The sequence below is a fragment of the Benincasa hispida genome, chromosome 3, assembly GCF_027475165.1.
Source record: "Benincasa hispida cultivar pf3 chromosome 3, pf3_genome.v1.1, whole genome shotgun sequence".
Taxonomy (NCBI): Eukaryota; Viridiplantae; Streptophyta; class Magnoliopsida; order Cucurbitales; family Cucurbitaceae; genus Benincasa; species Benincasa hispida.
This window is the reverse complement of record NC_143480.1, coordinates 25,530,488-25,551,719: the sequence shown is the minus strand read 5'-3', so window position 1 is coordinate 25,551,719 and position 21,232 is coordinate 25,530,488. Positions and strand designations below refer to the sequence as shown.

The 21,232-nt window shown below is 31.2% G+C and overlaps 1 protein-coding gene across 1 annotated transcript; it reads right to left on the bottom strand.

Moving 5' to 3' along the window:
• Positions 1 to 10,192: 10,192 nt before the first annotated feature.
• On the bottom strand, positions 10,193 to 15,373 carry GEM (GRAM domain family protein). Its single transcript, XM_090312293.1, has 5 exons — positions 15,194 to 15,373; positions 14,751 to 15,074; positions 14,515 to 14,616; positions 10,949 to 11,220; positions 10,193 to 10,763 (listed from the first exon to the last, which is right to left on the bottom strand). The coding sequence occupies exons 2-5, from the start codon at positions 15,061 to 15,063 to the stop codon at positions 10,575 to 10,577; spliced, it is 876 nt and encodes a 291-aa protein (XP_090168419.1). The 5' UTR covers positions 15,064 to 15,074; positions 15,194 to 15,373; the 3' UTR covers positions 10,193 to 10,574.
• Between the last annotated feature and the right edge of the window lie 5,859 nt (positions 15,374 to 21,232).

The window sequence follows — 21,232 nt, the reverse complement described above, 5'->3', positions numbered from 1 at the left end:
CACTCACTAGAGGGGAAAAAGAGAGAACATTTCTAAAGAGGCAATATATGCTTTTCACGCTACATTGGAAAAATACGTGACCACTGGTTGAGACAAGAAGATTTTATTTATGTAGAAATCAACAAACTATTACTTTTGTTTCCAACATTGTTTTTCTTTCATGAAGTAACCAATATATATATATATAATTTTAAAAGCAAAAAACTGGTTAAAAAAAAAAAAAAAAAAAAACACATCTAAACTAACAGCCTAACATTAGAAAAAAAATTAGGGGGAAAAGGCAAAAACATTGCTACTAAAAAGTTTAAAAAAATAAAGGAAGAAAGAAACAAAGTATAAATAGCCTTCTATATATCTATTGGTCTATTTAGCTATTTTATTGGTTGAATTTAGTCCTTTTTCTTTTGGTCTAATTTCAAACCGACGTTTAAATGATAACTAGTATTTTATAGTTTAGTTTTAATCACACTTTCATATATCTTAAAATCAAAACGTATTTCAAAAGAGGACAAATTATTCAAACATACAACCTTACTTAAAACGAAGAAACACACATGGATGTGAAGATTAAGATTGAAAAGCCTCAAACTGTCATTGTTTTCATAAAACTTTAATGGAACCTTAAAATTGAAGTTGATGTCATTTTCAAACAAACCAAATGGAAGAAGTCTCAAAGACACATTAAAACAAGAATGAGAAAGAGTTAGCAAATTGCTTAGATAAACGAAACCTAGGAAGAGTCAATAATGAAGTCTAGAAATAAAGTTATTGCTTAATTAAGTAAAAAGTTTGTATGGGGAATATGATTACAAACTCTAAAGAAAGCGAACATTATGAGTGAGTGTGTGCATGCCATAAAATACTCTCCCTAATCCCAAAACCCTATCATATATAGGATTCTTCTATTTAATTACCAAGCCTTAACTTATTCATTGGTTTTATATGAATCTATGCTGTCAATTCTCTAATGTCCAAACCTTAGGACTGTTTTTAACTTGTTTTTGTAGTGCCCTTTTTTTTTTCCATTATTGCTTCTCCTTGATTCTCCATTTATAGAATCTCAGCATTCTTACCCTTTTGACTTTACGATTTTCTTTTGCCCTTGTTGTAAATTATCTCATCTTGCCTGCCCTATTAATGTTGATCCCAATAACTATTTGCATTAGTAAAACGAAGAAGAAAAACCAAGGAGTTACTGTTTATTACATGTTTTTTTTATAAAAAAAATATGTATAATATTTCTGTAGTTAATTTATGTTTATAAACACGTTTTTTTAAGACATTGATTAAATTTCCACGGCTATAAACTAGCTAATTTACAAAAATTCAGTGTGGTTTTGTCTTTTCAGTTTGTACAAAAATTGTGTGTGTGTATTTTAAAATCTTGATAACAAATCATATTTCATCTTTAGTTAAAAAAAAAAATATATTGTATTGTTAGCCAAATTCAAACAAACAAAACCAAAATTAACCTTTTTTTTCTTTTAAGGAATGAGTTTGTATTTGAAAACATTCTCAAAAGTTAGAGAAAAAAATTAAATTAACTCATATGTGATAGTAGTATTTATAAACTTATTTTCTCAAAAAAAAAATGAATGATCATGAAAGGATGTCTTAGTTTTTAGTTTTCTATTCTTAAAAAATAAAGCTTTTAGATGTCATTTTATGTATTTTCATTCTTCTGAAATTACGTTTGAATTCTTAATAAAATATCAAAAAGAACCATTTTTACAATATTTTTTTTTAAATAGATAAAAAAAACATGTGAAGAATAAATTAATGTTAATAGACTTCACTTTCAAATATCAGAAAAAGGTTAAATAGTAGATACAGTATTCAACATTTTAAATAAATAGAAAACAATAGAAAATGCTGAAAAGCAATGTTAGTTTCATTTGAAAAAAAAAAAAAAAAAAAAGAGGAAAAAACCTAGTATGTAATATGAAATAAATAAAGTATTATGTTTAATTGAAGTGTTATGGTTTTGAAGGAATAGTTTAATTAGTCAAAATTCGACGACTTAATAGAATATATCTATATTCCAAATTTCAATAAAACTATTTCAAGAAAACCTCAGGCGTCAGGACAAACAACAATATACTTTACTTTTTTATTTTTTTTCTTTTTGTTGCAAATTAAAGTCCCATGAAATTGATATATTATATATATATAATTAATTAGGGTTAAGTAGTTTAAATCTCAGTTGTCTCATCTTATTGCTGACGTTGTTGTTCATAACAAAAACAAACCTTTCCCGAGGAAGAAAGAGAAAAGAGAAAAGAAACAGAAATACAAACAACCTTTTCCAAATGTTTCAGCTGCATAACACTAAAAACAAAAACAAGAAATAAAAGAGAGAAAATTCCAAGACTTTTGAATGATAAGTGATGGCAGTCTGTCTAATCACATCAAAATCATCAATTGCCTTCTATAAATTTTTAACTTAATTAAGTACATTGAGGACTGTTTGGAGGTCAAAATGTAATCACATAGAAAAGTATTAAAATATAATATAGAAATGAGATCATAAACTATGAAAACGGTGAGAATAAGAATTAAATTAAATTAAAAACTATGAAACAAAATTAGTTTAATATTACAAAATGAATCGAAAACGTTCAATCAAAACATTTATTACATTTCATTCCTATTCAAGCCAAATAAACTGTCCTAATAATTTTTCTTTCATTTCTCAAATTTGTTTATCTTTTTTTCAGAAACCTTCCATTTAACCTAATAACCTCCCTCACATTTCTCCTTATAGAATCTATAAAAAAAACACACACACTTTATTACTGTTATTAATGATCTAAATTATGATTTTCATCAAATAATTTATTTCTAGAGCTTCGAGGTGTCTGCCATGTAATTTGTTGTGTACATGGGGATTCAAATTTGGCACACATAAAAGCCGACAAGTCTTATGGTGGTAACAATAATACTTTTATTTTATTTGTATAAAACAATACAGTAGAAATTAAAGTTGCCGTGTTTTACTATATAACAAACAAGATTTGATTTTTGCTCAGATCAAAAGTTAGTATTGAACACGAGTCCAAGCTTTATTGTATCATGGGAGCCTTGTAACTATTTTGTAAACTATTTAGCATTACTAATGTGACCAGAAGTAATTATATTTCATTCTATCCCAAATGAATTTCACACGTTCCGTTAAATAATATATAAAGTTTTATCAGACTGTACATTTGATTTTAGGTAATAATTTTAAATTTGTCCAATATAAACTTAATTATAACTGTTAGCACCTTTGACCACCTTAAATTTGTTACCATTACCATAGTTCGTGATAACCCTAATTTTTAAGTTAGGAACTCGAGATTTTTCGTAGCTCATCTTGCAACTAGTTTTTTCAGCACTGCTTAGAGTATATATATATATATATATATATATTAATCCTTCTGTGAATTTGAAGTAATGAGGAGTCAAAATTATTGTTCTTACTTCATATATAAAAAAGTATTTATTTAATAGGAAGTTAGAAAAGTAACAACCATTTTTAATTTGGTAAGCATAGAAAAATTTAGAGGTCCAATCCACCGGAACAAAGCAGAAAGTTCAATACGCTCCTACTGATCAACATGTAGCTCGACGCAACACAACAAAAGAATACTTGCAAGTGTCGATAGACATACAATTAATATACTTAATAATCAATGAATGCATACTTGACATACATGATATAAATGTTTGTATATCAATACTATACATGATATACGTCGAACATAATATTCTTTCGTATTCGGAGAGATGTAGATTTTTATGGTTGGTATAAGAGAGTGAGAATATGAATGATTTGTGGTGGTACAGAGTAGATATGTAAATGTATGTAAAAAATTGGTAATTAAAGAAAATGGATAGGGAGAAATAACAAAAGAGGATATGGAAAAAGTAGAAGAAGAAAAATGAGGGGAAAAGGAAAGGAAATGCAATAACAATAATGAGTATGATAGAGATAATATATTATGAAGGGGAAGGAGAGGAATAGGATGGTTCAAGTTCCGGAGGCATTGGCTGATTATTGATTGAGAGATGAGAGATCCATTAATTTGGGGAAAGTTGAACATGTGATTCTCAAAAACAGCCAAACTGCTCCGACACATACATTTCTGACCGCACCTGCCCCTCACATATCCGACCATCTAACCCTAAACCCAAACCCCCCTTTTCATTCTATCTTTATGCAACATGGTGTAATTTGTGATCTACTTACCTATTAACTCTTATCATATTTTCTCTCTAATAAATAAATTATTCACTCTTTGTTCGGGAACCTAACTAACACAACATTAGTGAACCATGTAAATATTTGTGTTGATTTATCTCTTCTTGTCGATTTCAATAGAGGCATAGCAAAATATTGCTATTACATCTCTCTCACATCACATCATGAACATTTCCACCATCACCAATTTGAACATAAATATTCATCCATCCCTTTTTATTTATGCTTTCTTAAAAAGAAAAAAAAAAAAAATTAATTGGTGGGGGGGTCTGTCAGCTGGCGGGAAACCGCTAAAAAACAGAGATTGCATGAGAAAATAAGGATAGTATTTTGTTGTTGGTGGTGTAGCTAAGTTATGTAATAAAGTTAGGACAAAATATGTTATTGTGTTTGGAAAAGATGTTGGGCAGGGCCAGGCGAGCATATAATAGAATTATAGAAGAGGAAGAGGAAGAGGAAGAAGAAGAAGAAGGAAACGGAACGGGGAAGGGGAGCAGGAAAAAAACGTAAGAAAAGAGAGAATTGCGGGAAAAAGGGAAGTGGAAAGTGACAGGACGAGAGAAAGAGTGGGAGGACCGTGATTTCCATTTCTATATTCTTTAGCAGCCTTTTTCATTACTTTGGCCCCCACAACTCTTTACCTTCCTTCTCCCTCACTAACTAAGCCCCACATTCTTTTTTCTTTTACATCCCTTTTCTTTTCTTCCTTTTTTCTTCATTACCCCCCCTTTCCGTTTTACTTTTTATTTCTATCCCTCTTCTTAATATTCCTTTTTCCATTTTATTTACCTTAACTCATCACCTCCTCCTTCTGCTTTTTCGATAATTGCTCATTTAACTATCCCTTCATCCACGTCTTCATATCTATCTTCTCTACTATATTACTTATTAGCTACTTAGCACTTTCTTTTTATTCTTTTTTTTAAATTTGGCTTCATTCCCGTAAAACATTATTTGAAACTAGATAACGTAAGCTAAAAAGTCAAATGCTTAAGAAGATAGTGCCTATAAACTTAATTTTCAATAACCAAACCGAGTCTTGACGTTTGAATTGATTGATGATTCTGTACAACTTGATCCCTCGACCTCTTGTATATTATTAAAAAAAAAAAATTGATTCAATACAACCCACGAGAGTTTTGTTGGATTTATGGAAAGATATTGAAAGAATGGTTGTCTCGTAATGAAAATGTTAAAAGAAGTGATAAGCTTTTTCTTTTGAGAGGTTTTAGATTTGAGAGTGATAAGTTTCAACTACTATAAAAGTAGTCTATTACTTTTGTTTCAAATCGCTCTAGTTAGAAACATTTCAAACTTTGATGTGCTAACTTTAGTTAAATTCTTTTTTCTTTTTTGCATAATGACTTTTATTTCTAGTGGGTCATAGTTTTTTTCCATGTGTGGAGTTTTTAACTTAAATTTTTGTATTTATTAGTTTTGTTGCATTGTTCAAATTTCTTGATTCTTTTTCTACTTATTCACACAATAAAAGCGAGAGATTTTTTTCAACAAATTATCGTCTTCTTGAATGAGTAGTAGTTTTCAGTCGTTGGACATTTTACAAGTTTAGAAGATGATTTAACCTCAAGAACCCATATAGGGGGGGTTTACTTAATTTTGAGATGGAGTGTGGGATAAATAAAAGTAGCAGAAGAGAGAGAACAAGAGAGGTTTGTTAAGATGTGTATGGGGATATAATAGATTACGCATGCATGTGAAGATGAGAATAATTTGTTACTGTACAAACACATTTCTCTCTGATTTTTTTGGAGAGATATGGAATGGAAACACTCTGACATTGCCACCATGCGAGACACTGCCCTTTCCCATTCTCACATTAATTTCAATATTACAACTATATACACTTTATAAAAACTATATAATACAATTTAATATAATATTTCTTTTATAAAGTAAATGAAATATATATATATATATATATATATGTATATATAATCAATGGGGGAGGGGTTTTGTTGTTGAAAGGAAATTAGGAAAGAAGGGATGGGGAAGGGCATTTAAATGTGTAGGGAAAGAAAAGGGTAAATGAAAATTGAATTATATGGTTCCATATTTGGGGTTGACACTGGGAAGTGCTTCCCCCACTAGCATCTAGTTTGTACCTTAATGGAAGATATTCTCTTTTAGTGACTATTCACTAATTCTTCTGTGTAATTGAAAACCCTACACCCATCCCTCTCTGCATCATCATAATGGGTAATTTTTATGACACTTTGCATCAAACTGTCCCTCTCTTTCTCTCTCTAAAATTCACTGTTTATCCTTTCTTCAACAAGTTATCATAACTTCAAATAATATCACAAACCCAGTTTTGAATTAGTTCAACGGTAATTTGCATAACTTTACATTTTAAAAGTTGGAGTTTCGATTTTTCCTCTTCATAGTTATTGTACCAATTGATATTTTGATCCTCTAGTAAAAACCCATATGATAAAAATTAAAACTTGATTAGGCTTTTAATGTGGGTTAGCATGTCAATCTTCTACAAAAATATGTATGTAATTTGAGTGTGAGTCAAGAGTTGATCAATGAAAGTGCTCCAAACCCACTTAATTCAATTAAAAGAATAATATTAGCAAATGGGTCCATGAAATAAGATTATTTATTTATGTGTTTGTTTTTTTTTGGAGACAAAAAGGAGATTAAATATGAACCCATATAATTGCTTACATTGAACAAAGGCAGACACCGACATGCATTAGTGAAAAAAGTTTGATTTAGGGTTTGATAGAGAGGTTTTAGTAGGAAACTTATATTACATTAAAAGTATAATGATGAGAGAAATTTTGTTACAAAATGCAATCATTTAATCATACAGTAGAATTGCATACTTTGGAGATTTAATGACTTTGAAATCCAGTAAAGTTCCTCTTCATCTGGTCCCTCATCTCTCACAATTTTCCTTCCTTATAAAAACAAAAATGAATAATAATATTATTATTATTAGAGTATGAGCTGTTAAAGCCTAAAGAGAACCATTTTTTTCAATTAACACTACTTAGGAGAATATCTCTAGGACTGTTTATGTTATGATGTGATTAAAGAAAAAAAAAACCACATAATTTGTGAGGATAAATTATGACTTTTGGTCCCTTCTATGCACTAATCTATATATAGGTCACAACCAATTAATAAATTTATGTATTTCCACCTGACTTAGCAATTTATTTAATCAATATAGTATTTCAATTAATAACTAACCCACCAAGACCTAGATTGTTGTAAGATTGATGATATTAAGCCCAGAAGGTGGTGGGCTTAAGCTGACTTATGTAGCAGGCAAAATTTGATTAGTTTGGGTTCGTTTGATAACGTTCTCATTTCTTGTTTTCTGTTTTCTGTTTCTTCTTTTTCGAAAACAAGAAACGAGAATATATTGTTTGATAACTATTTCTTGTTTCTTGTTTCTTATTTATTTTCCCTATTTTCCTCTTCTTTTTCTCTTCTTTTTTAACAATATAAAATAAAAAGAGAAGATATGTCATACATTAAATATAAAAAAAAATATTACCAAAATTTTATGTCATCTAATATAAGGAAGTCTCGATAAAAACTAAATATAATAACAAATTGTATCCGACTCTTCATTTGTTGCCCAAATTTGATCGGTAGTATCATCTCTAACTCGAGTCATTTGTCCTAAATGATATCAAGTCAAATCAAACTTAATTATATTATTATATAAATGTCGTAGTTGTAAAATATTAAAATTAAGCTAATTGAATGTCTTAGTCGATAAAATTTATACATATGGTAAAAGTATACTCAATTTCAAATATACTAAAATATTATAATTAAGATAATAATTTAATAATCAAAAGTTGAAATATAACAAAAATGAGTATACATATTGAAAATTAAATTAATATATAAATGTAAATATTGGAAAATTTTAAAATTCAAAATTAAAATAAAATATAAATATAGCAAAATTAGTTTGTAAATAGAAAAATTAAAAAAGAAAATAAATATAAAAAAACAAAGAATAAAGTTGAAATTTGAAGTATAAAAAAATTAAAATACATAAGGAAAATTAAAATAAGAGAATTTTAAAATTCAAAATTAAATTAAAATATAAATATAGAAGTTTTTAATTAATAAATAAAATATAAAAGATGGAAATAAATATAAAAGAAAAGAAAACAAAATAAAAGTGTCTAAGAATTTGAACACAAAATCAAGAGGTGGAAGAAAAATGTAGACCTGCAAAACAACCAATAAACTAAGGATGCATCTTATTAAATTAAATAAACATTTTAATATAAGAAGAAACATAATAGGGTTGTAGTTTCTCAAAATTTGTCCATTTCTTAAGAACATTCCTCAAATTTTAGAAACAAGAAACGAGAACGGTTATCAAACATATCTATTTCTTGAAAAATGAGAAACAAAAACAGGAAATAGGAAACGGGAACATTATCAAACGGGCCCTCAGTTTCAAATTTTTGTTTCTGAAAATTAAGTCAATTTCATCTACAATTCCTATAATGATTTGCATCTGTCTTAGATACAATGGTTGAATTATTAGTTAAATTCCAAAAACAAAAACGACTTTTTGAAAGTTACTTTTTTTAGTTCTAAAAATTTGACTTGGTTTTTTAAATCATGGGTGAAAAGTAAATAACAAAAGGAGAAATTTAGGAATGACTTAATTTTTAAAAATGAAACGAATATCCAATCGTGTTGAAGTATAGGGTTAAAAAAGATGATTAACGTGCTTTAATTAATTAGTTTGAGAATGACATTGAAGAGTTTGCGAGTGGCGGTGGGTGGGGGGGTGTAGCGTGCATTATAAACAGTAAAAAAGAATTGATTCCTTCATTATGACATTATTAAATTCCTCTTAAGTCTTAACTACATCTAATCTAATTTGAATAAGGCTTAGAGATTAAGTAAAATCGTGGAATCGATGTGATGGATGCTTGTCGTTTTTTTTTTTTTTTGATTAGACGTAACTTGATATGTGCTTAGACATTCTCATATGATATGAATCTTTACTAATGACAAAGAAACTTCAATTACTATAATCATGGACGATTTTTGTATAATATCATAAGGATATCATTACGTTTTGTACATTTTTATTTAGAATAAAAGTTCAACACAACATTCAGAGAGGTGTTGACGATGCATATTTCAACTAATTTAACTAGGTTTAAATTGATATATTTCATCTCAGATTAAAAATAACCAAAATGTATCTTTTAAAACCACATAAATATGATTAACATTTCTCAAAAAAGTAAAAAAAAAACAATTACCAATATTTTAAATGAGTAATAATTAAATGTAGTCGAATCTGACGTTTCTCATATTTTAAAATAGGTAAGCACCTAAGTTTTCCTCTTTCTAAACTTTGAGGCCAAATCTATGACAAACAAGAAAAACTCATCTCTAATGTCAACAGATCTAAATAACAAAGTTAAATTGCCCGGTTATAGCCGTAAAAGAAAATAAAACAAATAACTAATTAAGTGAAATATACAAATTAACCTAAAATTTGACAACCAAACTAATATTTTAATTAAGGACGTGTTTGAATTGACTTAAGAAAAAAGTGTTTTTCAAAAAACTTATTTTTATTTAAACACTTTTGATAAAAATGGATTAAAATACACTTGAAAAACTATCTTGAATGGTTGCAAAAAATTCTAATTTCTTTCAAAATGTCTTATTTTTCAAATTAAATATTTGAAAATGTAATACAAACATACCCTAAATCATACAAGAATTATCTAACATTTATGGTACAAACACATTCAATATCATTGAACTTTTCGTACTATGTACTAAGATCATAATGTTCATGTTCTTTATTCTGAAAAGAAATTGATATAATATCATTACCAAGAGAATAAACAAAAGGTAGTACATATGGGCAAAGAAACAAACATAGAACCAGAGGAAGCAAAGCGAAGACCCATCGTATTATGATGAAACCTATCATTTCCTTTAAAAAGTTTGGTTTAACTATAAAATTGGCCCCAATAATGACAGTACACAGTTTTACTGCTGGCATGTTAGAATGTAATAATCTGTACGGAAAAAAAACATTATTTTTATCGGAATGCTGGAACATTAAGACACCATGTACACAATAAATAATCTATATAAATATTGAAGAAAGCTATATCGTAAGTTTTCCTAACTGATTCCAAAAATTTCACAATAAAGAGAAGAGACCTTCCATTAGTAATAATCTCCGAAGTTGGCATACAATAGCAGCAAATTCAAATGGAAGTTTGATTGAACTCACCAAAGTCTTTGGCATGGTGCATGAACTGGTGGAAGTTTCAACCACGATGACGTTTTACACTGAGTGCATTGCTCGTAATTCGGGAAATTCTAGCAGGCATTCTACAGCACCATTGTAGTTCAAGAAGCCCATGAACCAGAATTCATGGTTATCACCAGAGATTACCTGTATGTACTTTTCAGCAGGATTCATTCCACTTGAGGAAGGATTAACTGCCTTTAGTTGTTGTAATGGGATAACCACCTGTTTTCACAAAGATGAAACATGTTCCAGAGATTAAAACCATAAAGATCGACATGGTTTAGCAAGTTTAATTTTCGAAACTTTGTTTTTGAAGATAAATACCTGAAATCACATCTACCAAAACATATATTATCCAAGAGAGAGACTTTTAGTTGTGTTAAAAAGTATGGGTTAACTAAAAATACCTTGTAATAGCTCCATTCGGTTTTCCCGTCAGACTTGTATGAAAGAGGATTGTCACTACAGTATGCAAGCTTTGCTGTAGATACATATAATACACCCATAACTGGACCCGCAGACGTTGACAAATAACAAGCAAACGAATTTTGAAGTTTTTCCTCAGGCACTGTGTCAAAAGTTTGTTGAAAAATCTTTTCATAGCCACCTTCTGCCAATACCTTCGTCCCTTGGGCAATTCTCCCCAGCGCAGCATCCGCAAAACTTGGACTTGTTTTCACTGATTCAAGAAACTGTGGCTAAGTAAATGAAATTAATGCAGTAAATGAAAGTAATGCAGATACTGTTTTTTTTTTCCAAGGGTAACATTCTAAGCCTGTATAAAAGTATAAAGCTCGTTTGTATCATTTCAAGCTTTCAGCTTGTTAAAGAAACAAAAGCATGAAATTTAATAATTTATCTGGGACATGTATAACAAGTGTAACATTCTTAGCAATACTTAGATGCATCTCACTCTAATCACGCACAGAAAAGTCGATAATATTTATAAAAAGGAGAAGAGCTTGTAACGTGACAAACTATGATCGAACAATTGAGTAGGATACACAAAAATTGGTATAGTCTAGGATGCACCTAAGAATTTTTTTTTTTTTAAAGAATTAAGTCTGTTTAATAATTATTTGTCAATTCATGGCTCAAGGCTGAAAATTAACTTTCCAACTCCAATCATTAATTTGAGAGCCACTGTCAAAATGACAGGTTTATCACAATTTAGTTAGATGGTAGACAAACTTTATATTCTAGAACACCTGAGAATTTGAAGGGATAAGGCTAACTCATGTTTTGCAATTTGTGTTGATGACGAAAAATTAAATTACAAGTAGTCAACTCCTCCCTTGTTGGATATCTTTAGTCCCATCATTATTCAAGCATTAATACTAAAATTAGTTCTGATTGTCCTTGTAAGTGAAAACTTTCTGCACACTAAAACCTTCTACTCTTATTCATGGTGATATTTTAGAATGCAACATTCTTTCATTTCCGTACCACATTCCAGTATGCTGAATCTACATTTAGAAACACAGATCTCAATTTAATTTCTTCAAAATTATTAACAAGATGATCGAGACCTGGTTCCACAACCAGGTTTAGAATCCTTAAAAACAACGCAGTTTGAGACACTCTACAGGAGCGGCAGCCTTGTCTATTGAATGCTTGATGGCTCAATCTACTAATGCTAACCTCTCAGGTGAAATCCTTTGGGCAAGCATAAAACTGAAAAGCTCAGAATGTGTGCCGGGAGGCCACATTGGCAAGTCAGAGAGGAGCTTAATCTCATTCTTTTTTCTCTTTTTCTTTTTGAGTTCAACAACATGTGTGTGGGGGTGGGGATTTGAATCTTCATCTTAGTTGAAGGTATATGCCTTGACTAGCTTCATATAGCTTGATCCAAGATTATGAGAGGTCTGTAATTAACAAGGAAACAAGGAGAGAGTGGATATGACACCGTTTTTTAATGATAACATCGAGATCACATTTTTGACAAAGTATCCACATGGACACTCCAAATAAAGAAGTAGTTGAAATGAAAATTCTCCATCTCTCTAGTATAGCTGAAGCTCTGGTGTTCCAAATGAGGGAGCCAAAATTTTACTTGGGGAAGCCACACTCTGTGACCCCATACCTCTATAATAGTTGTCCCACATTCTTCACTTTCAAACCCTCTTAACATCTTAAAAAGTGCGTTCTCTACTTCCAGCCATCTTTGATATAACCTCCCAATGAAGGGAAGCAAGTCGAACTCAGGTCCCGTAAGCCAATTTTTTCTGGAAAACTATCGGTGGCACTGGGGTAGAATACTTTCATTTTCTCATGAGGGATTCTTTGTCACAACTGGCAAGCCCCTTCTTTTCTAAATTTAGCAGGAAGGAGCAACTTTGATTTTGAAGACTTATTTTGGACCACAGGCAAGAATACTTCCAATCTAATCCTCAAAAAGGTATGGGTGAATCAAATCACCTTCTCGTACTCAAGGCAGCCCACAACATCAAGTCTAATAAGTAAGATGGAAAATAAGGATAGACATTCTTCATACAACCATGTACCATATATCAAAGAGCGAAAAACCAATTTAGTTTTTCCTTTCAAGAAAGAATAACAAAGTTTTCAACGATCAGATACAAGATTGTTCCTAGTCCTCCAACCCCAGCACTGAATGCAATAGAAGTCCAAGTTTTTTCCCTTAATAAATGACCTTGACATTCTAACAGTCTCTTACAAGTGTGGAGGCATGCAACCAATATATAATCTCACATTCTTTCTCTTATCAGACTACCTCTCACCTCATGTAAAACATTTGCCAATTATTTATTGACTTCATAATAAAAGAGTTTTCATCCAAAAGGGAAGGAGATAACTTTGCAGGGAATAAGAGCTCCAAAAGCTAGTAAAACCAAGTTACTAATGTCCTAACCTAAAGGAAGTATAAGGTGCAAATGGATATTTACTTTGACCTTTTGAGCCAATGGCTCAATTAGAAGTTGCAAATCAAAATTGGTTGTGGATGGATTCACTCAAAAGTTTATCTATTAAAATAGACTAGCCAAAACGTTTGCTCCTATGACAAAGATGACCTCCAAAAGGATACTAACCTTGACTGAAATATAACGTAGTCATTTCATCAACTTGATGGGGAGAAAAAGATACATTTCCAACTAGACTTTGTGGATCAGGGATGAGTTTCAATCAAATAGGGGTACCTTAACTGAAGGATTCTCTAAATACCCTGATACAGCAGCTTAACATTTTGTTTGACACATACATAGGTTATTCTTCATCTGGGTTACAATGAACTCAAGAAGATCATGCCATGTTCCACAAACATGAACCAGGAAGCAAGACTAACTAATGATGAAGTTCTAACTATGAGAACAAGACAGTTATATGCGTATGACATAGAACGAATCCCATGTAGAATGACAAAGTTAAACCTATACCTAAAATATTTGTTTTTTACCTTTCTGTTTTTATTGTGAAAACCATTTTATAAATACTGCCAAATATAACCTCTGGATTGAACAGATTGTGTTGATTCTTAATAAGCAGAAGAGAGGTTTGAATATGACTTTCAGATAGCATCCTATAATCTTTATTCTATCCATCACAGGTCATCCCATAAAGAGGGAAAAAAAAACTACCATTAATTACCTAAGGACCTGAGCGTAGCCTAATTGGTTTAGGGATATGCCTTTAACCAAGAGGTCAAAGTTGAACGCCCATTTGGATCGCAAATATTATTTGATGGTATGGATAACAAGTGATTACGAACTCAGGGACAGAAAGTTTTACCACATCACACTTCCATCCACATGAACCTTTTGACATGAAACCATCAGAAGCTTCTTTTTCGAAGATCCCAATTTTGCTAAATTGCTTAAGGGCAAAACTTTTCCTCATGAATGCGAGAGAGAAATGAAGAGAGCAAACTATATTTCGAAATTGAATTTAATTTTCAACCCCCAATCCCTGGATAGCGAGGGAAACAAAAAAACAACAGGAACAATGAAAAACTTACAATGTTGCCAAGTGTTTCCAGCCAGATCCTCAGCCCTTTTTGTAGCTTCCCCGACTTTCCTCCCCCATCTCCCTAGAACGGTCCATACAGAATCCACCGTCTCTGATCAAAATGCATCAAAAAAATTTTAATGCCTTTATCCATTAATAACCCACAAGAACTTACTGTCCGCCGCACGAAGGCATATATACAAATCAAAGAAACAGAACCACAAATCAAACTCACAGAATCAATACCTTTGAAGGAAACTGAAGAGGAAGGAGCGGAAGAAGCAAGAGAATTCGATCCATATGAATTGGAAGCAACGGAAGGGGACTCGGTGACCAATTCGGTGCTCCAACGCACCGTTTTCTTGGAGCCGGAAGAGGGCGTTGAAACCACAGGCTGTTCGTTCTGGGTCGGAATCTGGTTCTCTGAACCCATCACGAAATTACCCCAATTCCCATCTCCATTGGAGGTCTGAACTCCCTCTTTTGGGTTAGATTTTGGGCTCTTATCGTCGGTGGAGATGGGAGTTTTGTTATCGGCGTCCTGCTTCGGCTGCTCCATCAAAAATTCTTCTGAAACAGAGAAATAGAATTGTGTTGGGTATTTTACTTAGAGGGAAATTGGGAAAAAAAGGAAAGGCTTGGCTGAGAGGGCGGTAATGGCCTGGCCGGACGAAGAACACGACCCCTACTTTTTAGCGCGCATGAGAAGGAAATTGGATCTGGTGCCGTATTTTTTAGATCAACGAGGTGCTAAGGTGCGTTCTCCTTCAAACTCCATACTCGTTTTCCCATTTCAAAAGAAACAAAAAAGCCTAATTTTTAGGAATTTCTTTCTTTATTTTTTATTTCTTACAGAATCATAATATTTTAGTTCATAATTTAATATTTATTTTTTATGCTATATTTATACTTTATTCACTCATCCCTCATTTTGGTGGCCTGTGGCTTGGTTCCAATTCTGTTATAAATTTTCAATTTCATTCCTCTCGTACTTACATGTCTTTCAATAAATCTTTATTTTCACAAAATATGTTGAAGAATGACCATGTATGATTTATTTTTCAAATGAATGACTGTGCATAAATTTAGAAATCAGCTGTTTTTAAATATAAAAAAATTGACATAAATATTTATAAAATATAGCAAAATTTTAGAACTATCAATGATAGATGTTAATAGACATTGATAGACTTCTATCAGTATCTTTCAGTGACATTGATAGACACGTTTATCATTGATAGTTCTAAAATTTTACTATATCTTGTAAATATTTCAAAGTTTTATTATTTGAAATAATTTCCTTTAAAAATGGTATTTTTATGTTTTTTATTTTTTATTTTTTTTTGAGTTTGATGGTTAAGTTGGCAATTTTTATGAGGTTGTCAATTGTCGCTAGGGGTGATTGCCGATTCAGTTTTATCGATTTGAGGGTTGATTCATGCTATGAAACATATGTTTTTAAGCCTTTATTTGTGCACTTTTACTGTAAAAAACATATTCATGCATGAGTTTTCTCCTAAGTTTTGTCTTAACCAGTTAAAATGAGTTCATGAGGATTAATTGTGCTTAAATTATGTTATTTCCTTTTTGGAGCTGATTTGGTGAATTTTGGTAGGTTTTTTTGCTATTTCTACAAATTTTTGGTATGATGTGCTCGTATCAATAAAGTGATGCGCTCGCATCAATGAGCCTTAATTCTCCAGGTTTCGAACTAGTCAAAAGCATTTGTAATTTTCATGATTTTATTAGTGGCCAGCTCTGATTTTTCTTAGTAAACCCTCAGAATGAAGATCTCGATCATCCCTAACCATTTTGGAGCTTGTAAAAGGGAGGAAAGCCCTCCATCTTGAGATACAAATTGCTATAGCCGAAATCATCATCATCCTTCATAGTTTCTGCCATTTTTATAACTTAACCAATTTTATCTTTGAACCTAGCAATTAGCACATTCTAGGAATAGCCATCAAATGCCTAATTAACTATTGCTACTTAGGAGACCTTAGCTAGACATTCTTATGCGAAAATAAATTTAACAAGATATTCATGCAAGATTGTGACAAACTAAGAATCATAGTCTAACATGCTCATGAGTGAAAAGTCATCCATACAAACATGCTTTTAGAAGTTAAAGAAGATTCAAAGAAAACATAATTCAGTATGCAATCATCAATTAGGAGTAGAAAACTAAAAAAAAAATTAACATAGAATACTTGATCCAAGAAACTAGATAGAATTTATCTAAAAAATCCATAGACAAATCCATGAGATACAATCCAATTCATGCTTACAATCCAAAATAAAACATAAATCTAACCTAATGATACTGAAAATGTAAAGAGGAAGGAAGAAATCTAAGCCTCTCCTCAACCACAATAAAAATTAACATAAAAATTTGACCTAAAATGAAGAGAGTATTTATAGAAAAAGTCACAGCGTCGTAATGCTAGGGACAGTGTTGCGAAGCTATCCTGCAACTAGCCCTCGAGTGTTGGGGTAGAGGCGCAACGTTGACCTTGACGTTGGGTTATGCATGAGGCGTACACACGAAAGGCCGGCATCTCCGTCACACGTTCATAGCGTTGTAACGCTGATGGCAGCGTTGTGATGCTACCCTGCATCATAGCCTACTGCCTTTTAGCATTAGGGTAATGTTGGGCTTAGGCTTGTTCTAGCATTGTGACACTTCTAACAGGGGTAATTTGGTCATTTCTACTCCTTTGAAGCTCAAATGCTCAAATTGATCAAATTAACCTCATTTAGCTCCAAACTCTCGGTTGCCCGGTACCTACAAAATAGGATAATTAATATTAAAACCTACTAACAAGCCTAAGTTAAGCTAGGAATTATAACTCCTTTTGAAAGCTATCAAAAAGTGATTGTTTGCCTTTATGTTAGCGAATTTATTTTTGAAATGAATTAAATTAGAGAAACCACAAAATACAGAGGGGATAAACAAGAATTTAAGCATGCTTTCCAATTAATAGAGAGGAAAGGGAAGATTAACACATACCCTTGAAGAAGACCTTCTTCATGTATTCCTCTCTCGGTGATCACGAACAAAGAACTTCTCCTCCTTACGAACACTTCTTCCACGAACAGGATCTCTTAGACACCACCATAAGTCTTCCTCACTATTCTCAGGGTGAGAATCAAGAAGGAATTGTGGGCTCTTATTAATTTTGGTGAGGGAGAAAGGAGAATTTTTTTTTAGAGAAATATCACAGAGACGAAGAAGATACAAGAGATTTCTAATTCTATCTGTGTCACATTTTCTGTCAAACTGAATAACCACTATTCATCTGTGATGCCTGTACATGAGAGAGATGAGGGGAGTTATTTTCATAACTTCCTTCATCATGTTATTTTACTTTTAATTATATTAAAATAATATAATTAAAAACCAACTTTGTATTATATCTCGTATAATATAATCTATGGTTTATATTGTATCATATATAATATAAACTAACTCTATATTCTCTTATATAAATTAAAGTTATTATATGAATCATATTCATATTAATTTTAACCTACACTTTTATATAAATCTCATTCATATAATTAATTAATATTTGAATCATATTTAAATATTCATCTCTCTCATTAAACTTTATATTATAATGTATCCATATACACTATATTAATTACATCTCATATAATTAATTCCCTATAATTAATTTGAACAATTCAAATTAATCCAAAATTAATTGATTCTCATTAAACCCTTATTGAGCTAGCAAGGGGACCTTATGGACTTATAGAATGGAAGCTTCAATGATGTGGGATTAATTAATCAAACTCTTTAATTAAATTAATCAACATTCATTAACTATCGGACACTTCATTAAAAATCGACATCTACACTCTTCGCATTGTAGATATATTCTATGTCCATTAGATATAACCAATCAATAGTAAATTGATCCTTCACAAATTGTTAACTACAGCTAGGTCAAAATTATCGTTTTACCTCTGTAGTTACATCTAGCTTCCTAAGTACCACTGATCCCTTCAGTGAACAATTAGTTATAGTTCAATTATAAACTAGGCAACTCTCTGGCCAGTGAGAGGGGAGATACTTCATTGTTGAAGACCCGAAATCAACCCTTACAAGAGAAATTTATCTACTTACCCTAATTATGGGAAGAAGTGAATTTCATCTTGTGCAGTTGTGTTCCTAGCTCTCCACTTGGATGAATCCCTAAAATGGTAGGCATATTGAGTCGACGAATCGAGTCACTCTTACCCATATAGATCAAAGGACCGCCCTTCTAGGCAGGAGTTCATAATTCACTTAGGATTAAGGTCAAGTCTGTTGGGGGTTGATGCTCTAAATCTCGTGGTTTTGTAGTTTGTAATTGTATTTGTACAAACAATTTAGTAATCTAATAAAATAAAAGATATTTTATTTGACATTTAGTTGCATTAACCCATAATAAACTAAGATCCAAGGTTATCTTTTGTAGCTTAAACATGTATGTGGAGACATACAAGTGGATCATATTTAAGTGATAACCTAAACGATCTATAACAGATGGATAAAGTTAGGTCCTTATCCTAGTGACACTATGAATACGAACTGCTTTGTAGTTGTTACAATTATTGTAAGTGCTACAAATGATCTGATCCTGATCATTTATATAGAGACATGTGAGAGAAAATATTCTATACAAAGAGTTTATATAAGACCGGACCACGAATTGAATAGTCTTTCTATATAATACTGTTGCTAGAAGAGACTTACATTTCACCAAGATGAACATAGGTGACTTGACCTAAATCTTATCCGTATATATTAGTGTATATCAGTGTGTTTATAAATGTGTATATCACATGTTTCAATCCAGAAAGGGAATATAAACAAAGAAATTCAAGAATTTTATTCATATAAAGGTATTGTCCATTCATTTACAAACTCAATAATAGAACCAATCAAGGGGATAAATAACTTTACAAAAATTCTAATATCAATCCATTTGGCAATACAAGGGAAAAAATACAACTATAATGATTACATCATTGATTAATTTGGCGAAGTTTGCAAGTCCTAGAATTGTGACCTTTACAATGACAACGATTACATCTTAATGAACTACTTTTAGCTTCACCTACAGATGGGATCCTTTGTTTTTTAGGTCTTCTTATTGAACGTTTAAAAATAGGAGGTAATTTAATGCCATCATCTAAAACCCTTCAATTTGAATGGAATTCAACAAGTCGAACATAACCCGTATATGTCGATGACAATGCGCATGAATAATAATAATCAGATACATAAGAATAAGTATCCATGTTAAGCAGCCGAAGAACAACAAGCTCATAAGAGCATGGAATTTCATCAAAATCCCATTCTCAACAATTGCAAGATCCCAAATTAATCTTTACTAGGAATTGTTTATTACCACCAATTACTGAGTATTCAACGTTGTTAACAGGAAGAACCTAATAAATACAAATGGAAAAAGAAATCAGCACATTACAAACATACCAAATATAAATAGTGATAGAAATCTATCATTATCTATCAGTGATAGACAATGATAGAAATCAATCACTAACTATCATTCTTCTATCAATTTTATATATCTAAAAACAAACAAAAATGAAAAGAATAAAGAACTCTTACCATAAAACTTCTTGATTTTTCATGTTGGTTGTATAATATATCCTCAGCCCAAGGAATCAAAATTGTTTTCATTGACAAACTAGTTTTCCTTCGATCATGAAATCATTTTTGCAATAAATCTCTAATTGCATCGAATAAACTTGCAACAGGTAAGTTTCTATTCTCTTTCAAAACAAAATTTACACACTCTGAAGGGTTTGTTGTCATCATTTTTGCAATAGATGTCTATCATAGTTTATCAGTGATAGATAGTGATGTATAATTATCACTGATAGACAATGGTAGATGTCTATCATAGTTTAACAGTGATAGATAGTGATGTATAATTATCACTGATAGACAATGGTAGATGTCTATCATAGTTTATCAGTGATAGACAGTAATGTACAACTATCATTAATAGACAGTGATAAATGTCTATCATATTCTATCTACAATAGACAGTGATAGATGTCTATCACAGTCCATCTACAATAGACAGTGATATAAATTTTATAAGAAGAATACTTCATTTGTTATAATACCTAGATTCATTTCTTTCAACCTTTCAAAAAAACTATGGAATCAAGCTATATGATTCAGCTGCATTATCATTTAATGATCTTAATATATGTTCTTTTGCCCTCCAATATTTTTGATAACTAATATTAACACTAAGCTTAGCATGAGCCTTATGAACAATATCTCTAGGAAGAGAGTGATTAGTAAAGATATACCTAAAATCCTCTTTCAAGCAGTCCCCAATTACAGATGAAGAAGCTTGCTTATGATAACTTTGAGCTGTATTCATTGAACAATTATGGTAAAAAATGTACTTTCTAAGCATCCACAACTCACTCTTCTTGTACTGAGATGCCTGAACATACGATTGACAGCCTTCTTACAAACATTTCAACATAGCAATCTATCATTACCTCCACCACTAATACCATTACAAGTTCCTTCTACAGAATGATGACTAACATGAGCAACTAAAGGATGCCTAGTCCCTGAATCTTTAGCCATAGACATATACTAACTAAAATCCTTACCTTGTTTTGTTTAGAATACAGATTGATTATTAGTTTCCAAAATCCAATAATATTGACAAATCTATAGAAAC